Raw genomic sequence first — 19,970 nt, 5'->3', positions numbered from 1 at the left:
TATCCAGATACTGACTGTTAGCAGTTGGTGGTCTTATAGCAGCTTCTCACAATAATGGGCTTTAGGTGAGGTAGATGAACCTGTAGCCATATTACTTCAACAGTATTTAACATAAGATCCTCTCTAAGCTTTACAGAAATGTGGTTCTTAATATAAAACAAGCTTTGTTTCCAGAAGGTATCGAAAGTGTCAATAAATGTTAGATGCAAAAGTCTCGTTGCCGGTTATGGAGGGATAAAAGTCTGCTGAAATGTTCAATGCCACGATTTAGGGAGGGCAGAGGGCCAGATATTATGGGGCGTTTATTGGTGTCAAGCAGTGATGCAATAAGTACTTTAAAATCCATCTTCAGCTGTTCTGAGCTGCCCTTCATAATGTCATTGAATCCCACATGAACTATGATAGACTACATTTCCTGATGCTGGTTTAAAATATTTGGGAGCAGCTTATTGATGTCCTTTACTTGTGCTCCAGGGTAGCACAACATTTTTGCTGCAGGGACTGAGACATTTCTCACCATTGAACTGCCCAATACAACGTACGGGGAAGGGAACCCCGCCCACGAGAAGCAGGATAGCGTACGCCCGTTACTCCCGGCGATAGGCCCAGACCTCTCACAGCAGGCAATGCCCCCGTCAGAGCCAGAGAGAGGAAAAGGAGCCGAAATCATCCACGAGGCCGCTGCAGACCAAGGCCCTCCCAGCGATGAAGGCGCAGGTAGATCAGGCACCAGTGCAGCGAAGCTATTCCTTATGTCAATCTGCTCCAAACCTCTCGCGGTCATTCCCGTTTGCCTAGCAGCATGCCGCTGCTTTCTGTTTCCATGACTTGTGACATGGGGCCAGCGCTGATTGGAACAATCTTATTGCTGTTCTCTGTCTACTTCATGACAAGATGGAGAAAGAGAAGAAGATGGAGACGACTTCCTTGGCAGCAAGTTCCAGGTAGCACAGGCCATTCGGAGAAGGACTGATGACAAGGCGGGGAAACATCCATCAGGGCCGATCGGCATCCAGGCACAGGGCTTGAGTATTTGTATTTATTGATATTTTATTTAACCTTTATTTAACTAGGCAAGTCAATTAAGAATAAATTCTTATTTACAATGACGGCCAAACACTCTCCTAACCAAGATTACGCCGGGCCAATTGTGCGCCGCCCTATGGGACTCCCAATCAAGGCCGGTTGTGACACACTCTGGGAATGAACCAGGGTCTGTAGTGACGCCTCTAGCACTGCAGTGCCTTAGACCACTGCGCAACTCGGGGGGGACTCTGGGAAAGTTACGAATTTGAGAAAGTTCCAATTTGCATTTTCCCCATAAATTCGCACACAATTGAGATTTTGCTTGCTAAGCATAGACACCTCATTTCTGTAACCCTCCACTAGCAAACAATTGCCATATTGGAAATCCGGATTGTCAATGTTGTCTCGGACAAGAGTATAATAAACAGCATCTACAGCGCTGGAAACGTTGGTTAGCTATTTCAGGCGAAGTGGGCTCCATTGCAGCCCAGCTTGCAAGCTGGTAGCAGCTGTTGACACAAAGTACAGGGTCAGTGCCAGTACCAGTACCAAATGTACAATGTGCAGATTTGTTGAGGTAGATATGTACATGTAGGCAGTGATTAGAAGAAAGTGATTGGTAGCAGGATAAATAATAATAATAATAGTAAACATTAAGGCAGCAGCATAAGTCGTGGGTGAGTGTGTGTGTGTGTGTAAGTGAATGGGTGTTGCAACGTGCGCAAAAGTGTCGACGTGATAGGTGGACATACAGTACCAGTCAAAAGTTGACACACCAAAACTACGAAATAACACGTATTTAATTTTTTTTAATTTTATTTCACCTTTATTTAACCAGGTAGGCTAGTTGAGAACAAGTTCTCATTTGTAACTGCGACCTGGCCAAGATAAAGCATAGCAGTGTGAACAGACAACACAGAGTTACACATGGAGTAAACAATTAACAAGTCAATAACACAGTAGAAAAAAATGGGCAGTCTATATACAATGTGTGCAAGAGGCATGAGGAGGTAGGCGAATAATACAATTTTGCAGATTAACACTGGAGTGATAAATGATCAGATGGTCATGTACAGGTAGAGATATTGGTGTGAAAAAGAGCAGAAAAGTAAATAAATAAAAAAACAGTATAAAAACAGTATGGGAATGAGGTAGGTGAAAATGGGTGGGCTATTTACCAATAGACTATGTACAGCTGCAGCGATCGGTTAGCTGCTCGGATAGCTGATGTTTGAAGTTGGTGAGGGAGATAAAAGTCTCCAACTTCAGCGATTTTTGCAGTTCGTTCCAGTCACAGGCAGCAGAGTACTGGAACGAAAGGCGGCCAAATGAGGTGTTGGCTTTAGGGATGATCAGTGAGATACACCTGCTGGAGCGTGTGCTACGGATGGGTGTTGCCATCGTGACCAGTGAACTGAGATAAGGCGGAGCTTTACCTAGCATGGACTTGTAGATGACCTGGAGCCAGTGGGTCTGGCGGCGAATATGTAGCGAGGGCCAGCCGACTAGAGCATACAAGTCGCAGTGGTGGGTGGTATAAGGTGCTTTGGTGACAAAACGGATGGCACTGTGATAGACTGCATCCAGTTTGCTGAGTAGAGTGTTGGAAGCCATTTTGTAGATGACATCGCCGAAGTCGAGGATCGGTAGGATAGTCAGTTTTACTAGGGTAAGCTTGGCAGCGTGAGTGAAGGAGGCTTTGTTGCGGAATAGAAAGCCGACTCTTGATTTGATTTTCGATTGGAGATGTTTGATGTGAGTCTGGAAGGAGAGTTTGCAGTCTAGCCAGACACCTAGGTACTTATAGATGTCCACATATTCAAGGTCGGAACCATCCAGGGTGGTGATGCTAGTCGGGCATGCGGGTGCAGGCAGCGATCGGTTGAAAAGCATGCATTTGGTTTTACTCGCTTAAGAGCAGTTGGAGGCCACGGAAGGAGTGCTGTATGGCATTGAAGCTCGTTTGAGGTTAGATAGCACAGTGTCCAATGACGGGCCGAAAGTATATAGAATGGTGTCGTCTGCGAGAGGTGGATCAGGGAATCGCCCGCAGCAAGAGCAACATCATTGATATATACAGAGAAAAGAGTCGGCCCGAGAATTGAACCCTGTGGCACCCCCATAGAGACTGCCAGAGGACCGGACAGCATGCCCTCCGATTTGACACACTGAACTCTGTCTGCAAAGTAATTGGTGAACCAGGCAAGGCAGTCATCCGAAAAACCGAGGCTATTGAGTCTGCCGATAAGAATATGGTGATTGACAGAGTCGAAAGCCTTTGCGAGGTCGATGAAGACGGCTGCACAGTACTGTCTTTTATCGATGGCGGTTATGATATCTTTTAGTACCTTGATGCTGAGGTGCACCCGTGACCGGCTCGGAAACCAGATTGCACAGCGGAGAAGGTACGGTGGGATTCGAGATGGTCAGTGACCTGTTTGTTGACTTGGCTTTCGAAGACCTTAGATAGGCAGGGCAGGATGGATATAGGTCTATAGCAGTTTGGGTCCAGGGTGTCTCCCCCTTTGAAGAGGGGGATGACTGCGGCAGCTTTCCAATCCTTGGGGATCTCAGACAATATGAAAGAGAGGTTGAACAGGCTGGTAATAGGGGTTGCGACAATGGCGGCAGATAGTTTCAGAAATAGAGGGTCCAGATTGTCAAGCCCAGCTGATTTGTACGGGTCCAGGTTTTGCAGCTCTTTCAGAACATCTGCTATCTGGATTTGGGTATTTGGATTTGGGCATATCACGGGGGCTATTCGATGCTATTGCAGTCCGCCACAGGATGTTTTTGTGCTGGTCGAGGGCAGTCAGGTCTGGAGTGAACCAAGGGCTGTATCTGTTCTTGGTTCTGCATCTTTTGAACGGAGCATGCTTATCTAAAATGGTGAGGAAGTTACTTTTAAAGAATGACCAGGCATCCTCAACTGACGGGATGAGGTCAATGTCCTTCCAGGATACCCGGGCCAGGTCGATTAGAAAGGCCTGCTCACAGAAGTGTTTTAGGGAGCGTTTGACAGTGATGAGGGGTAGTCGTTTGACTGCGGCTCCGTGGCGGATACAGGCAATGAGGCAGTGATCGCTGAGATCCTGGTTGAAGACAGCGGAGGTGTATTTGGAGGGCCAGTTGGTCAGGATGACGTCTATGAGGGTGCCCTTGTTTACAGAGTTAGGGTTGTACCTGGTGGGTTCCTTGATGATTTGAGTGAGATTGAGGGCATCTAGCTTACATTGTAGGACTGCCGGGGTGTTAAGCATATCCCAGTTTAGGTCACCTAACAGAACAAACTCTGAAGCTAGATGGGGGGCGATCAATTCACAAATGGTGTCCAGGGCACAGCTGGGAGCTGAGGGTGGTCGGTAGCAGGCGGCAACAGTGAGAGACTTATTTCTGGAGAGAGTAATTTTCAAAATTAGTAGTTCGAACTGTTTGGGTATGGACCTGGAAAGTATGACATTACTTTGCAGGCTATCTCTGCAGTAGACTGCAACTCCGCCCCCTTTGGCAGTTCTATCTTGATGGAAGATGTTATAGTTGGGTATGGAAATCTCTGAATTTTTGGTGGCCTTCCTGAGCCAGGATTCAGACACGGCAAGGACATCAGGGTTAGCAGAGTGTGCTAAAGCAGTGAGTAAAACAAACTTAAGGAGGAGGCTTCTGATGTTGACGCATAAAACCAAGGCTTTTTCGATCACAGAAGTCAACAAATGAGGGTACCTGGGGACATGCAGGGCCTGGGTTTACCTCCACATCACCCGCGGAACAGAGAAGGATTAGTATGAGGGTGCGGCTAAAGGCTATCAAAACTGGTCGCCTAGAGCGTTGGGGGCAGAGGATAAGAGGAGCAGGTTTCTGGGCATGGTAGAATATATTCAGGGCATAATGCGCAGACAGGGGTATGGTGGGGAGCGGGTACAGCGGAGGTAAGCCCAGGCACTGGGTGATGATGAGAGAGGTTGTATCTCTGGACATGCTGGTTGTAATGGGTGAGGACACCGCATGTGTGGGAGGTGGGACAAAGGAGGTAACAGGGGTATGCAGAGTGGATCTAGGGGCTCCATTGTGAACTAAAACAATGATAACTAACCTGAACAACAGTATACAAGGCATATTGACATTTGAGAGAGACATACAGCGAGGCATACAGTAATCACAGGTGTTGAATTTGGAAAGCTAGCTAAAAACAGTAAGCGAGGCTAATTAGCTAGCACAACAAACAGCAGGTAAAATGGCGTTGACTAGGCAACGGGGCCGACAGGTAAAACAAACAAGCAGAATGGAGTACCGTGAGTAATGGACAGTCCAGCGTGCGTCAGCTATGTAGCCAAGAGATCAGTGTCCAGGGGGCAGCGGTTGATGGGCAGGGAAGCTGGGCTGGCGAGTGTTATCCAGGTTTTTAAAAAACTAACAATGACTAAATAGCTTGTAGCTAGTTAGCTGGTTAGCGTCTGGAGGTTCTTGAGTGTGTCATAAAAATAAAAATAAAATTAAAAGTAATAGCGATTCCGTATCACATTGGGTGAGGCAGGTTTCCGGAAGGTATAAACAAATTAAAAATCAAAAAGAGATAGAAAGTAAATGGGTTCAGAGAGTGATTGGGACGCGGTGGTTCAGACGGTTAGCAGGCCTGTGCTAACAAGCTAACAGTTCGTAGGCCCGGGCTAGACAATGTAGCAGTTAGCGGACCGGAGCTTGACAAGCTAGCCGTTAGCAGGCCGAATTAGCAGGCAGGGAGATAGCGAGGGCTAGAGAGTTAACCTTTGGGGGACGTCGCGATGGGGTGAGTCTGTTTATTCCTCTTCATGCGGTGACATCGACAGACCGGTCGTGGGCCCGGGTAATTGTAGCCCAGGAGTATGCTACAGGTGCTCTAGTACGCTAGGTGAGCTGGAGACACAGCGATTCAGAAAGCTCGCGGGCCTTGGCCAGCAGATGGATCTTTGGCGATGTCGCAACGGAAAAGCCTGTTGAAACCACCTCGGACGATTATGTCGGCGGACCAGTCGTGATGGATCGGCGGGGCTCCGTGTCGGCAGTAGAGGGTATTGTTGGAATCATGTAGTAATCAAAAAAGTGTTAAGCAAATCAAAATATATATTTTAGATTCTTCAAAGTAGCCACCCTTATCCCTGATGACAGCTTTGCAAACTCTTGGCATACTCTCAACCAGCTTTACCTGGAATGCTTTTCCAACAGTCTTGAAGGAGTTCCCACATATGATGAGCACTTGTTGGTTGCTTTTCCTTCACTCTGCGGTCCAACTCATCCCAAACCATCTCAATTGGGTTGAGGTCAGGTGATTGTGGATGCCAGGTGGCTACTTTGAAGAATCTAAAATCTATATATATATAATATATATATATATTATTTTATTTGATTTTCTCCCCAATTTCGTGGTATCCAATTGTTAGTAGTTACTGTCTTGTCTCGTCGCTACAACTCCCGTACAGACTCGGGAGAGACGACGGTCGAGAGCCATGCGTCCTCCGAAACACAACCCAGCCAAGACGCACTTCTTCTTAACACAGCGCGCATCCAACCCGGAAGCCAGCCACACCAATGTGTCAGAGGAAACACTGTACACCTAGTGACCTGGTCAGCGTGCACTGCACCCGGCCCACCACAGGAGTCGCTAGTGCGCAATGAGACAAGGATATCCCTACCGGCCAAGCCTTCCCTAACCCGGACGACGCTAGGCCAATTGTGCGTTGCCCCATTGACCTCCCGGTCACGGCCGGCTGCGACAGAGCCTGGGCTCGAACCCAGAGTCTCTGGTTGCACAGCTGGCGCTGCTAGTGCCTTAGACCAGTGCGCCATCCGGGAGGCCCCATATTTTGATTTGTTTAACACGTTTTTGGTTACTACATGATTCCATATGTGTTATTTCATAGCTTTGATGTCTTCACTATTATTCTAAAATGTAGAAAATAGTAAAAATAAAGAAAAACCCTGGAATGAGTAGGTGTGTCCAAACGTTTGACTGGTACTTTTCATGTGACATGGTAGCAGGAATATTTAAATACTTATGGTAATATACTAATGGGAATATACACGGAGTGTACAAAACATTAGGAACACCTTCCTTATATTGAGTTACACCCCGTTTTGCCCTCAGAATAGTCTCAATTCATCGGAGCATGGACTTTACATGGTGTCAAAAGCGTTCCACAGGGATGCTGGCCCATGTTAACTCCAATGCTTCCCACAGTTGTGTCAAGTTGGCTGGATGTCCTTTGGATGGTGGACTATTATTGATATACACGGAGGTCTGCACATGTCCTGAGGACACGGCCTGGAATGTGTTGACCATTTTAAAAACCTTACTCACGTCAACCTCGGAGAGAGCGAGATCACCCAGTCCTCCAGATCAGTGGGGACCCTTCATGCAGGGCTCTGTGTTGTATTTGTCAAAGCGTGCATGAAAGGCATTTAGTTTGTCTGGTAGAGAGGCATTGTTGAGCACATCACGTCTAAAAATTCCTTTTTAGTTGGTAATGTACTGTAGGCCCTGCCACATGCATTGAATGTTTGAGCCAGTATAATAGGTTTCGACCTTGTTCCAATATTGCCCTTTTGGGGAGGGCCTTGTATGCTGGCTTATGGGTTGAATAACAGTGGTCTCTGTCTTTATTGCCCCTAGTGGTGAAGGCGATGTGTTGCTAGAAGTTGGGCATCACATGTCTTGGAGACGCAGAATTAAAATCACCGGAAACAATAAAAGCAGCCTCCGGGTGCATGGTTTCCTGCTTGTTTGTAGTCTAAGTGCCAGCTTGTTGTTGTTCTGAGGTGGAATATATACAGCAGTCATTAAAGCAGATGAAAACTCTCTTGGGAGTTGGAAGGGTTTGATCATCAGGTATTCCAAGATGGAGGGACAAAGTCTGCAGTCATGAAAGCAGATGAAAACTCTCTTGGGAGGTAGAAGGGTCGTTGTTTGATCATCAGGTATTCCAAGATGGAGGGACAAAGTCTGCACACTATTTGTTATTGATGAGAGACATACCCCTCACTCTCTGGATTTCCCTGAATCTGATGTCCTGTCCGCTCGGTGAATGGACAATCCATCGATTTAGATAACCATGTCTTGTCCGAAAGCCATGTTTCAGGAAACCAGAAAATATTGCATTTACGAGAGTCCCGTTGATAGCAAATCCGCGATCTCCAGTAATCCATCTTTAAAAAAATATTTTTTTTGCCCTTTTTCTCCCCAATTTCGTGGTGTCCAATTGTTGTAGTAGCTACTATCTTGTCTCATCGCTACAACTCCCGTACGGGCTCGGGAGAGACGAAGGTTGAAAGTCACGCGTCCTCCGATACAAAACCCAACCTAGCCGCACTGCTTCTTAACACAGCGCGCATCCAACCCGGAAGCCAGCCGCACCAATGTGTCGGAGGAAACACTTTGCACCTGGCAACCTTGGTTAGCATGCACACAGGAGTCGCTGGTTCGCGATGAGACAAGGACATCCCTACCGACCAAGCCCTCCCTAACCCGGACAACGCTAAGCCAATTGTGGACGCGGCCTGTTACGACAGAGCCTCGGCGCGAACCCAGAGTTTCTGATGGCACAGCTGGCGCTGCAGTACAGCGCCCTTAACCACTGCAATTGATTGGCCGGTAGAATGGCGGGAAGTGGTGGCTGATTTTCGGAATTGAATACGGAATTGAGGTTAGTAAACTGCTGATTTGATGCACAATTTTTTTGGTCAATCATAAAAAATGATAGAGGATTAATTTGCACAAAAAAAAGATGAACCCAAAAAGGATCACAAAATATCAAAGTTTGGTCGGAGCACACCAGACGGCAGCAATCTTTAACTATGTACTGGACACACATGCATTCCGAAGAAGAGACATTGCCAGGAAATGATGTTGTTTTTGCTCTCCCTTCATTTTGCTTCCATAAAAAAGCTCTGGGGAACAGACTAATGTGCTAAATGAAAATAGTGGGTATGCTTCTCTATTTCATAAATACTACAAAGAGGTTTCAGGTGGGTGGGTGGGTGGGTGTGTGGTGTGTGTGTGGTGTGTGCTAATGCAATATAAATACATTTTTAAGAAGTTGGAAATAATTGCTCTTTATTTTCTATGTTACTTAGAGATGACTCACAGTGGTTTAGCGATGACACACAGTAGGATGTTTATTAGTAACCTATTTGACTTTGCAGTTGATTTCTTCCTCTGTACTAAATAACTGTGTTGTTTTTTAATGCTAATTCAAGGGCTCTTATTGGCCATAATAGCAGAGGATTAACATAAGCTTTCTGCCAAGTGGCCTCGAAGAGTTAATCCTCATTTGCTGCAGTGACGTGCAGAAATATTAACCAAGTAATGGTGTTTTTTGTGTATGCCTCAGAGTTATTAGGCCTATGACTCCAATACCGTATATATATATATATATATATATATATATATATATGATGCAGTGCTTTATAAAGTGAGGGGGGGCAATAACTCAATACTCCAGCTCCCTTTGGGGAGTAATTTAGATTATCTTTTTCAGATAGCAACGCACACTGTTACAGCCTCCTTATGACAGGACAGCGAGGATTCAGCTGCTGCTATAGCCTTACTGATACCCTGTACGTTCTCATACACGGCGACATATAAAACGCCCCAATATATGAAAATCTTAGACGTCAGACGGGTTTGTGTAGAAACGGCTTCAGTCAGTCACTGACAGAAGGTTTGGACATGCAGTACTGTTTGTGTTGACTAGAATGGTTTTTGCTCTGGGAATGACTTGAGACGTTGACATTTTAATTTAAACGCACTAAAATAACTACTATTAAAACTTCCACGGACAACTTGGTGACAAAACTAGCTCTGTACTTACTTTACATTTGGGCTCACAATTAATAGAAGAAAGAAATGTCTACAAAAACAGAGATTCTGAGAAAATATCATTATGTTCTCCTTTTGATGTTATTTTTTTTAAGCCAACCAAGCTACACAGAGTCCGTTTAGATAGGTTATACTCAAAACCGAACCAAATACTCCTGTTCTTACTTTGTTATTTTACCCTCAAACAATAACCATCAATGTGCTTTTTACATTTGTTGTCAGAATAATGATATAGTGTTAGGTCTAGACTAATCATCATAGACATCCAGCTGTTGAGCTGGGTTCGAGTGCCACCAGGTTGTTGTTCTGTGCTTTAATTTTCACACTAGAGTTCTTTCTGCAAGGCAAACATATGGAGGGTGTAATGACAGGTTAACCTCTATAATGAGACCAGATTGTTTCGGAATATTCATGATCTGTCTTCACACTGCCTGGATGGGAAGAAGAATGAACAACAGCATAGGGATTCCTAGACCGCATCCTGTTGTTGGTATATAGGCCCATTGTACATTGTTTTACCTGTATTTAGCAATGGCTTAAACAAAAGACTGAACAGAGTAACACCAATATACTGTATTAAGTATGTCATTTATTTCATATACGTGATTTGATATAATATATGTTTAACTGAAGGGACACCAAGGTAAGAACTCCACCAAATATCAAGTAACCTTTTACTGCAGTGGGCTAAATCAGTCAAACAAATCTACTTTGAAACAAAAGTATGCACCTCACACACATGGTTATGGGCTTAGAAAAAATAAGACACCTGTACCATGTCAGATATAGAGTTGAAATGTTTTCAATTTTTAGTTTGCATCTCAATATTACACTTTACAGTACATTCGGAAAGTGTTTAGACCCCTTAACTTTTTCCACATTTTGTTACGTTACAGCCATGTTTTAAAATGGATGAAACTGTTTTTCTTCCCTCACCAATCTACACACAATACCCCATAATGACAAAGCAAAAACAGGTTTTTAGACATTTTGCAAATGTATTAAAAATTGTAAAAAACTGACCCTTTATTCAGTACTTTGTTGAAGCACCTTTGGCCGCGATTACAGCCTGGAGTCTTCTTGGGTATGACGCTACAAGCTTGGCACATCTGCATTTGGGGAGATTCTCCCATTCTTCTCTGCAGATCCTCTCAAGCTCTGTCAGGTTGGATGGGGAGCGTCGCTGCACAGCTATTTTCAGGTCTCTCCAGAGATGCTCGATCGGGTTCAAGTCCGGGCTCTGGCTGGGACACTCAAGGACATTCAGAGGCTTGTCTTGAAGCCACTCCTGTGTTGTCTTGGCTGTGTGCTTAGGGTCGTTGTCTTGTTTGAAAGTGAACTTCGCCCCAGTCTGAGGTCCTGGGTGCTCTGGAGAAGTTTTTCATCAAGGATCTCCGTGTACTTTGCACCGTTCATCTTTCCCTCAATCCTGACTAGTCTCCCAGTCCCTGCCGCTGAAAAACATCCCCACAGCATGATACTGCCACCACCATGCTTCACCGTAGGGATGGTGCCAGGTTTCCTCCAGACGTGACGCTTGGCATTCAGGCCAAAGAGTTGAATCTTGGTTTCATCAGACAAGCGAATCTAGCCACTCTACCATAAAGGCCGGGTTGGTGGAGTGCTGCAGAGATGGTTTTCCTTTTGTAAGGTTCTCCCATCTTCACCGAGGAACTCTGGAGCTCTGTCATAGTGACCATCGGGTTCTTGGTCACCTCCCTGACCAAGGCCCTTCTCCCCCGATTTCTCAGTTTGGCTGGCGGCTCTAGAGTCTTGGTGGTTCCAAACTTCTTCCATTTGAATGATGGAGGCCACTGTGTTCTTGGGGAAATTTTTTGGTACCCTTCCTCAGATCTGTGCCTCGACCCAATCTTGTCTCAGAGCTCTAAGGATGACCATTGGAAACAGGATACACCTGAGCTCAATTTCAAGTCTCAAAGGAAAGTGTCTGAATAATTATGTAAATAAGGTGTTTCTGTGTTTTTTAAATTGCAAGAATTTCTAAAACCTGTTTTTAGCTTTGTCATTATAGACTGATTATGATTTTTTTTTTAAATATATATATATATATATATATATATATATATACAGTACCAGTCGAAAGTTTGGACACACCTACTCATTCAAGGGTTTTTCTTTATTTGTACTATTTTCTACATTCTACACTGTATACCACCCCTACCTTGTCACAACACAACTGATTGGTTCAAACTCCTTAAGAAGGAAATACATTCCTCAAATTAACTTTTAACAGGGCAGATCTGTTAATTGACATGCATTCCAGGTGACTACCTCATGAAGCTGGTTAAGAGAATGCCAAGAGTGTGCAAAACTGTCATCAAGGCAAAGGGTTGCTACTTTCAAGACTAATCTTTTTGTTTAACTTTTTTGGTTACTACATGATCCCATATGTGTTATTGCATAGTTTTGATGTCTTCACTATTATTCTACAATGTAGAAAATAGTTTTTTTTAAATAAAGAAAACCCCCTGAATGAGTAGGTGTGTCCAAACCTTGTACAAAATGTACATTTTTTAATAAGGCTGTAACGTAACAAAATGTGGGAAAAAGTGAAGAGATCTGCACACTTTCCGAATGCATACATCACAGAAGAATATAAAACCAAACCATTTGACATACAGATTTTTTAATTAATGTTTATTAATGATGAAAAAATATGAATGACATTCCACCCATGAGGCCACCAGGTCATTTGACTTCCGGAAAGGGTTTTTAAATAGCGAATCATCTCATGTTTTTTTCTTCCCTCAGAGACACCTTTCTCTCTCCGCTTCTTCTCATACCAGCCTTCCTAACTTCTCTCACTACGATTAGAAAGCAGAACACGTTTCAGCTCTTCCAGTGTGCTGCCCTCAAGGACTCAGTTTGATAATCCCTCTTCAGTCATCTCCATGGCACCTGCTCAGATTTCTCAGGGTTCATGCTGCTAAGGGTTCTTTGCATTGCACCCCAGTCTCAACCCTTGAGCTGCAGCTAGCTATAACACAAAAGAGATGCTACACTTCCATGTCCCCTGTAATACATCACAGACCTGGACTGACTCACTTTACCTCTCTCTTTCTAAGTTGATCGCCTCTCTAGTTCTTTCCGCTTGCTTTTGTACTCATCTCATCAATAACTATTTCCACTCCTTGTTCATGTCCTTCAGATTACCACCCAGCTTGCCCTGTTCACTGCTGCTAGGGCTGTCTGTCTCTCAGGTCTGTCCCTGTCTGGCCGTCTTTAATGCCTCTGTGGCTGTCTGTCTCTCTCAGGTCTGTTCAGTGGTAGGGCTGTCTGTCTCGCAGGTCTGTCCCTGTCTGGCCGTCTTCAATGCCTCTGGGGCTGTCTGTCTCTCTCAGGTCTAGTCAGTGGTGTGGTAGGGCTGTCTCTCTCAGGTCTAGTCAATGGTGTGGTAGGGCTGTCTGTCTCTCTCAGGTCTGTTCAGTGGTAGGGCTGTCTGTCTCTCTCAAGTCTGTTCAGTGGTAGGGCTGTCTGTCTCTCTCAGGTCTAGTCAGTGGTGTGGTAGGGCTGTCAGTCTCTCTCAGGTCTGTTCAGTGGTAGGGCTCGCTGTCTCTCAGGTCTGTCCCTGTCCAGCCATCTTCAATGCCTCTGGGGCTGTCTGTCTCTCTCAGGTCTGTTCAGTGGTAGGGCTGTCTGTCTCTCTCTGGTCTGTTCAGTGGTAGGGCTGTCTGTCTCTCGCAGGTTTGTTTGTGTACAGTGGCTTGCGAAAGTGTTCACCCCCTTGGCATTTTTCCTATTTTGTTACCGTACAACCTGGAATCAAAATAGATTTGGGGGGGGTTTGTATCATTTGATTTACACAACATGCCTACCACTTTGAAGATGCAAAATAGTTTTTATTGTGAAACAAAGAAATAAGACAAACAGAAAACTTGAGCGTATATAACTATTCACCCCCCCTAGGTCAATACTTTGTAGAGCCAACTTTGGCAGCAATTACAGCTGCAAGTCTCTAGGGGTATGTCTCTAAAAGTTTGGCAAATCTAGCCATTCTTCAAGGCAAAACTGCTCCGGCTCCTTCAAGTTGGATGGGTTCTGCTGGTGTACAGCAATCTTTAGGCCATTCCAAGACAGTTAAATGTTTCCCCTTAAACCACTCAAGCGTTGCTTAGCAGTATGCTTAGGGTCAAGTTGAACCTCCGTCCCAGTCTCAAATCTCTGGAAGACTGAAACCGGTTTCCGTCAAGAATTTCCCTGTATTTAGCGCCATCCATCATTCCTTTAATTCTGACCAGTTTTCCAGTCCCTGCCTATGAAAAACATCCCCACAGCATGATGCTCCCACCACCATGCTTCACTGGTATTCTCGGGGTGATGAGAGGTGTTGGGATTGTGCCAGACATAGCGTTTTCCTTGATGGCCAAAAAGCTCGATTTTAGTCTCATCTGACCAGAGTACCTTCTTCCATATGTTTGGGGAGCCTCCCACATGCCTTTTGGCGAACACCAAACGTGTTAGCTTATTTCTTTCTTTAAGCAAAGGCTTTTTTCTTCCGTAAAGCAATGGCCACCCTTCCGTAAACTGTGGAGTGTACGGGTTACAGTGGTCCTATGGACAGATACTCCAATCTCCGCTGTGGAGCTTTGCAGCTCCTTCAAGGTTATTTTTGGTCTCTTTCTTGCCTCTCTGATTAATGCCCTCCATACCTGGTCCGTGAGTTTTGGTGGGCGGCCCTCTCTTAATAGGTTTGTTGTGGTGCCATATTCTTTCCATTTTTTAATAATGGATTTAATGGCGCTCCGTGAGATGTTTTGATATTGATCTCTACTTCTCTTTGTCCCTGACCTGTTTGGAGAGCTCTTTGGTCTTCATGGTGCCACTTGCTTGGTGGTACCCCTTGCTTAGTGGTGTTGCAGACTCTGGGCCTTTCAGAACAGGTGTTTATATATACTGAGATCATGTGACAGATCATGTGACACTTAGATTGCACACAGGTGGACTTTATTTAACTAATTATGTGACTTCTGAAGGTAATTGGTTACATTTACATTTACATTTAAGTCATTTAGCAGACGCTCTTATCCAGAGCGACTTACAAATTGGTGCATTCACCTTATGACCTCCAGTGGAACAGTAGTGCATCTAAATCTTTTCAGGGGGAGGGGGGGTGAGAGGGATTACTTTATCCTAGCCTAGGTATTCCTTAAAGAGGTGGGGTTTCAGGTGTCTCCGGAAGGTGGTGATTGACTCCGCTGTCCTGGCGTCGTGAGGGAGTTTGTTCCACCATTGGGGGGCCAGAGCAGCACCAGATCTTATTTAGGGGCTTCATAGCATAGGGGGTGAATACATATGCACGCACCACTTTTCCATAAAAAAATGTGAAACTTCACCAATTTGGATTATTTTGTGTATGTCCATTTACATGAAATCCAAATTAAAAATCCATTTAAATTACAGGTTGTAATGCAACAAAATAGGAAAAACACAAAGGGGATGAATACTTTTGCGAGGCACTGTATGTCCAGCTCTGCCAGGTAGGTGCTGTAGACACCCTACATTAGTCAGACAGAACAGAAGCCCTAAGGAACTGGCTGCTAGCTCAGCTCAGAAACGCTTCATTACACAGGTAACAAAGCATGAGCGTCTTGTAATTGTCTGGCATGGCTACATGGGCCATAAACACAGACATTTTAATAGGAGACTGTGTTCAGAGACACAAAGGTCACTATTTGTGTATATATGATGAAATATTGGAGGTAGGACACAATCCACTAGAATGTCTACAAAAGGGTAGCCTGAGAGCCGACAAACCATGGAAAATGTATGTATGAACTGTATGTACTGTTTGACAAATGTGTTATTGAATATGTGCGCAACTGTCTTTTCAGTGTTGATACTGTGTGTTTCTACTGAATTACCAGTAAAATGACATGAGTCTAGTGATGCATTAAATGCACTTTTCTCTTTCTAGTCAAATACATTCTTGTTGTGCTTGTATTTGGAACTAGCTGTGTTGTTTAGGCCCATGTAGTAAACCCTGTATGTGGAGGCTTTCGTTAGTCTGTGTAGCCCATTTAGTCCTTGTAACCCATTTAATTATCAGATCCATAGGACAGTGCTTCGCTGACCTTTTCCAACCTTTGGGTTACGTATTCTAGACAGAGATAATTTGATGCAAGCTGATGATGCCTTGCAGCTCGTTAGAGTGCAAACAGGAAGTGGCAGTGTTCAGCTTTGTTTAGCAGATTGGAAAATACCAGCTAGTGTGAGTCCCTGCCAGCTTCTCTGATAGGAGACAGGGTGTTTGATGATCAGTCATGGGCTCCTATGTCTCACTCTGTAGCCTGGCTGCCGGAGAGGGAGTTCAATATCACTTGAATGTCACGGAAACTAATTGGTGAGAGTCAGGACATTAAGTCTCATCTATACCACTGCATACCGTACCATAGATCACTCGCAGCATACTACTTACCAGCAGCCATTGTTCCTGAGATGAATACATACCTGTTCTGTGGCATGTTGTATAACAAGGATCATCAACTAGATTCAGCCGCTGACCGATTTTTGTCTTAAGAGGGTGGTCAGGTAGCCAGAACATAATTACAAATGATTAGCAGACTGCAATTTGACCACAAGATGCCCAAACCAATATGATATTAGACTAAAACATCATAATAATCATTTAAATCCCTGCTTACATTTTGTATATGATCACGTAACAGCCAAAATAATGGAAAAACTTGAATGAGGGACACAATGAGTATATTGAAAGCAGCTGCTTCCAGACAGCTGTGGTTCCTGAGTTAATTAAGCAATGAACATCCCATCATGATTAGGGTGATGTATAAATATGCTGGGCAGGCCATTATTTTGGCCACCATGGCTATGCCCCCATAGGATGACAATGCTGCCATCCACAGTGCACAAAGGGTCACTGAATGGTTTGATGTGCATGAAAACAATGTAGGCAATATGCCATGGCCATCTCCACCACCAGATCTCACCCCAACTGAACCCTTATGGAAGATTCTGGAGCGGCACCTGAGATAGTGTTTTCCATCAACAAAACCAAATGATGGCATTTCCCTTTGAAGAATGGTGTCACATCCCTCCAATAGAGTTCCAGACACTTGTAGAATCTATGCAAGGTCCAATGAAGTTGTTCTGGCTCGTAATGGCCCAACATCCTTTTAAGACACTTTATGTTGGTGTTTTCTTTATTTTGGCAGGTACCTACAGTTGAAGTCGGAAGTTTACATACTCTTAGATTGGAGTCATTAAAACTAGTTTTTCAACCACTCCACAAATTTCTTGTTAACCAACTATAGTATTGGCAAGTCAGTTAGGACATCTACTTTGTGCATGATACAAGTCATTTTTCCAACAAATGTTTCCAGACAGATTATTTCACTTATAATTCACAGTATCACAATTCCAGTGGGTCAGAAGTTTACATACACTAAGTTGACTGTGCCTTTAAACAGCTTGGAAAATTCCAGAAAATGATATCATGGCTTTAGAATCTTCTGATAGGCTAATTGACATAATTTGAGTCAATTGGAGGCGTACCTGTGGATGTATTTCAAGGCCTACCTTCAAGGTCTGTGCCTTATTGCTTGACATCATGGGAAAATCAAAAGAACACAAGCATAGACCTCAGAAGAAAATGTGTAGACCTCCACAAGTCTGGTTCATCCCTGGGAGCAATTTCCAAATGCCTGAAGGTACCACGTTCATCTGCACAAACAATAATATGCAAGTATAAACACCATGGGACCACGCAGCAGGAGATGCATTCTGTCTCCTAGAGTTGAACGTACTAAAGTGCGAAAAGTGCAAATCAATCCCAGAACAGCAGCAAAGGACCTTGTGAAGATGCTGGAAGAAACAGGTACAAAAGTATCTATATCCTGTCACGTTCTGACCTTAGTTCCTTTGTTTTGTCTTTGTTTTAGTTGGTCAGGGTGTGAGTTGGGGTGGGCAGTCTGTTTGTTTTTCTAGGTTGGTTTTTGAGTTTGGCCTGGTATGGTTCTCAATCAGAGGCAGGTGTCGTTAGTTGTCTCTGATTGAGAATCATACTTAGGTAGCCTTTTTCCACCTGTGTTTCGTGGGTGTTTATTTTCTGTTTTGTGTGTCATCACTAGGACTATTTCGTTTGTTCGTTCTTCCTAGTTGTTATTTTGTTTATTTTTAATATAATCAAAACTGAACACTAATGAAAACTTAGCACTCTGCCGCTTGGTCCTCACCAGCTTCCACCGACGACGGCCGTTACATATCCACAGTAAAACAAGTCCAATATTGACATAACCTGAAAGGCCACTCAGCAAGGAAGAAGCCACTGCTCCAAAACCACCATTAAAAAAGCCAGACTACGGTTTGCAACTGCACATGGGGACAAAGAAATGTTCTCTGGTCTGATGAAACAAAAATAGAACTGTTTGGCCATAATGACCATCGTTATGTTTGGAGGAAAAAGGGGGAGGCTTGCAAGCCAAAGAAACACCATCCCAACCTTGAAGCACAGGGGACGCAGCATCATGTTGTGGGGGTGCTTTGCTGCAGGAGGGACTGGTGCACTTCACAAAATAGATGGCATCATGAGGCAGGGAAATGATGTGGATATATTGAAGCAACATCTCAAGACATCAAGTTAAAGTTAAAGCTTGGTCGAAAATGCGTCTTCCAAATGGACAATGACCCCAAGCATACTTCCAGAGTTGAGGCAAAATGGCTGAAGGTCATCAAAATCAAGGTATTGGAGTGGCCATCACAAAGCCCTAACCTCAATCCTATAGAAAATGTGTGGGCAGAACTGAAAAAGTGTGTGCAAGCAAGGAGGCCTACAAATCTGACTCAGTTACACCAGCTCTGTCAGGAGGAATGGGCCAAAATTCACCCAACTTATGGTGGGAAGTTTGTGGAAGGCTACCCGAAACGTTTGACCCAGGTTAAATAATTTAAAGGCAATGCTGGCAAAAACTAAGTGAGTGTGTGGTGATCCTAACTGACCTAAGACAGGGAATTCTTACTAGGATTAAATGCCAGGAATTGTGAAAAACTGAGTTTAAATGTATTTGGCTAAAATGTATGTAAACTTCCGACTTCAACTGTATATCTCTATTATTTGTTTGAATACTTTGGAACAGATTTCCAAAATGAAAATCACTTCGATCTAATTTTCTGGTGTTTTTACAGTCTTATGTCCAACTATAAAACCTCTTTTCTTTTATTTTAAACATTTGCTCAGAAAGGGGGCCAAATAAAATCACTGGCAGTTGGGGTACCCTGTTGTATACCCCCTTGGATATAGAGTACCGTTGAGCATTGTAATCTCTAACTGATTAGTGATGTACATAAGATGCATTGACACGAAAACTGTCACTGGGCCTTTTCAGAGTTTCTCACACAAGTTCTGTTTCATCACAACAAAGCTGTGCCTAGTTATCCTACCTTTTTCCATTGTAGCTCCCCTCCATCTACATTATGTTGCCGTAGAAGCTGACTGCCATCTCCGTATGAAAAACAAACACACAAAAGAAATCAGTGGGTTCCACAGGCTTGAACTAGTGGGACTTTCAACAGTGCAGAGCTTGACATGGCGTATTAATAGATTATGTCCCCCTGCTGCTCTTTTTTAAAATTTAAACCATTTTGGAGTAAGCATTACAGGAGGCCTGTGGATACTTTGTTTGCAACTGGGATTGAAACTCCAAAGAGTTGCTTAGGGAAAAACCACTGGCTTAAAAAAAAGGCAATTTACTGAGTCTTTTGAACTTTTAAATTTTCTGCAGTTCCCCTTTCCTCTTATCTCGCCCGTCAGTGAGAGAGTAGAGGCACCATTACAGACAGTCCTGATGTTTGACTATGTCTTCCTCAAACATTACATGACAAGCCACGATCATTAAACCAAAAAATATTTCTTCATAAAAACTGTTGTTCTCAACTCCCTCTCAAACCCACTCCAGTGGAAAATATACGTATTTTTATGATGGTACCTGCTGACCCTCACCTGTAATGGAACATGTATTTAAGTCCCAAAAAAATGTTAACTGTTGGAAATATATGTCATATTAAATGTATAATAATAGTTTAAACAGTATTTGTATGTAGACAGAATACTATCTTTGTG

The 19,970-nt window shown here is 43.9% G+C and overlaps 1 protein-coding gene across 1 annotated transcript in view; it reads left to right on the top strand.

Annotated features, from left to right (window-relative positions):
- The window catches only part of LOC115135512 (neurexin-2-like), a 36,463-nt gene extending 35,417 nt beyond the window's left edge, over nucleotides 1-1,046 (top strand). The window contains exons 12-13 of the mRNA XM_065023321.1: nucleotides 499-717; nucleotides 895-1,046. Of these exons, the coding sequence (XP_064879393.1) occupies nucleotides 499-717; nucleotides 895-1,046 (371 nt within the window). The remainder of the gene's footprint in view (nucleotides 1-498; nucleotides 718-894) is intronic.
- The last annotated feature ends 18,924 nt before the right edge of the window (nucleotides 1,047-19,970 follow it).

Source organism: Oncorhynchus nerka, linkage group LG10, assembly GCF_034236695.1.
Source record: "Oncorhynchus nerka isolate Pitt River linkage group LG10, Oner_Uvic_2.0, whole genome shotgun sequence".
NCBI lineage: Eukaryota > Metazoa > Chordata > Actinopteri > Salmoniformes > Salmonidae > Oncorhynchus > Oncorhynchus nerka.
Note: the sequence above shows the minus strand (reverse complement) of the source record. Positions and strands in the feature narration are given on the sequence as shown.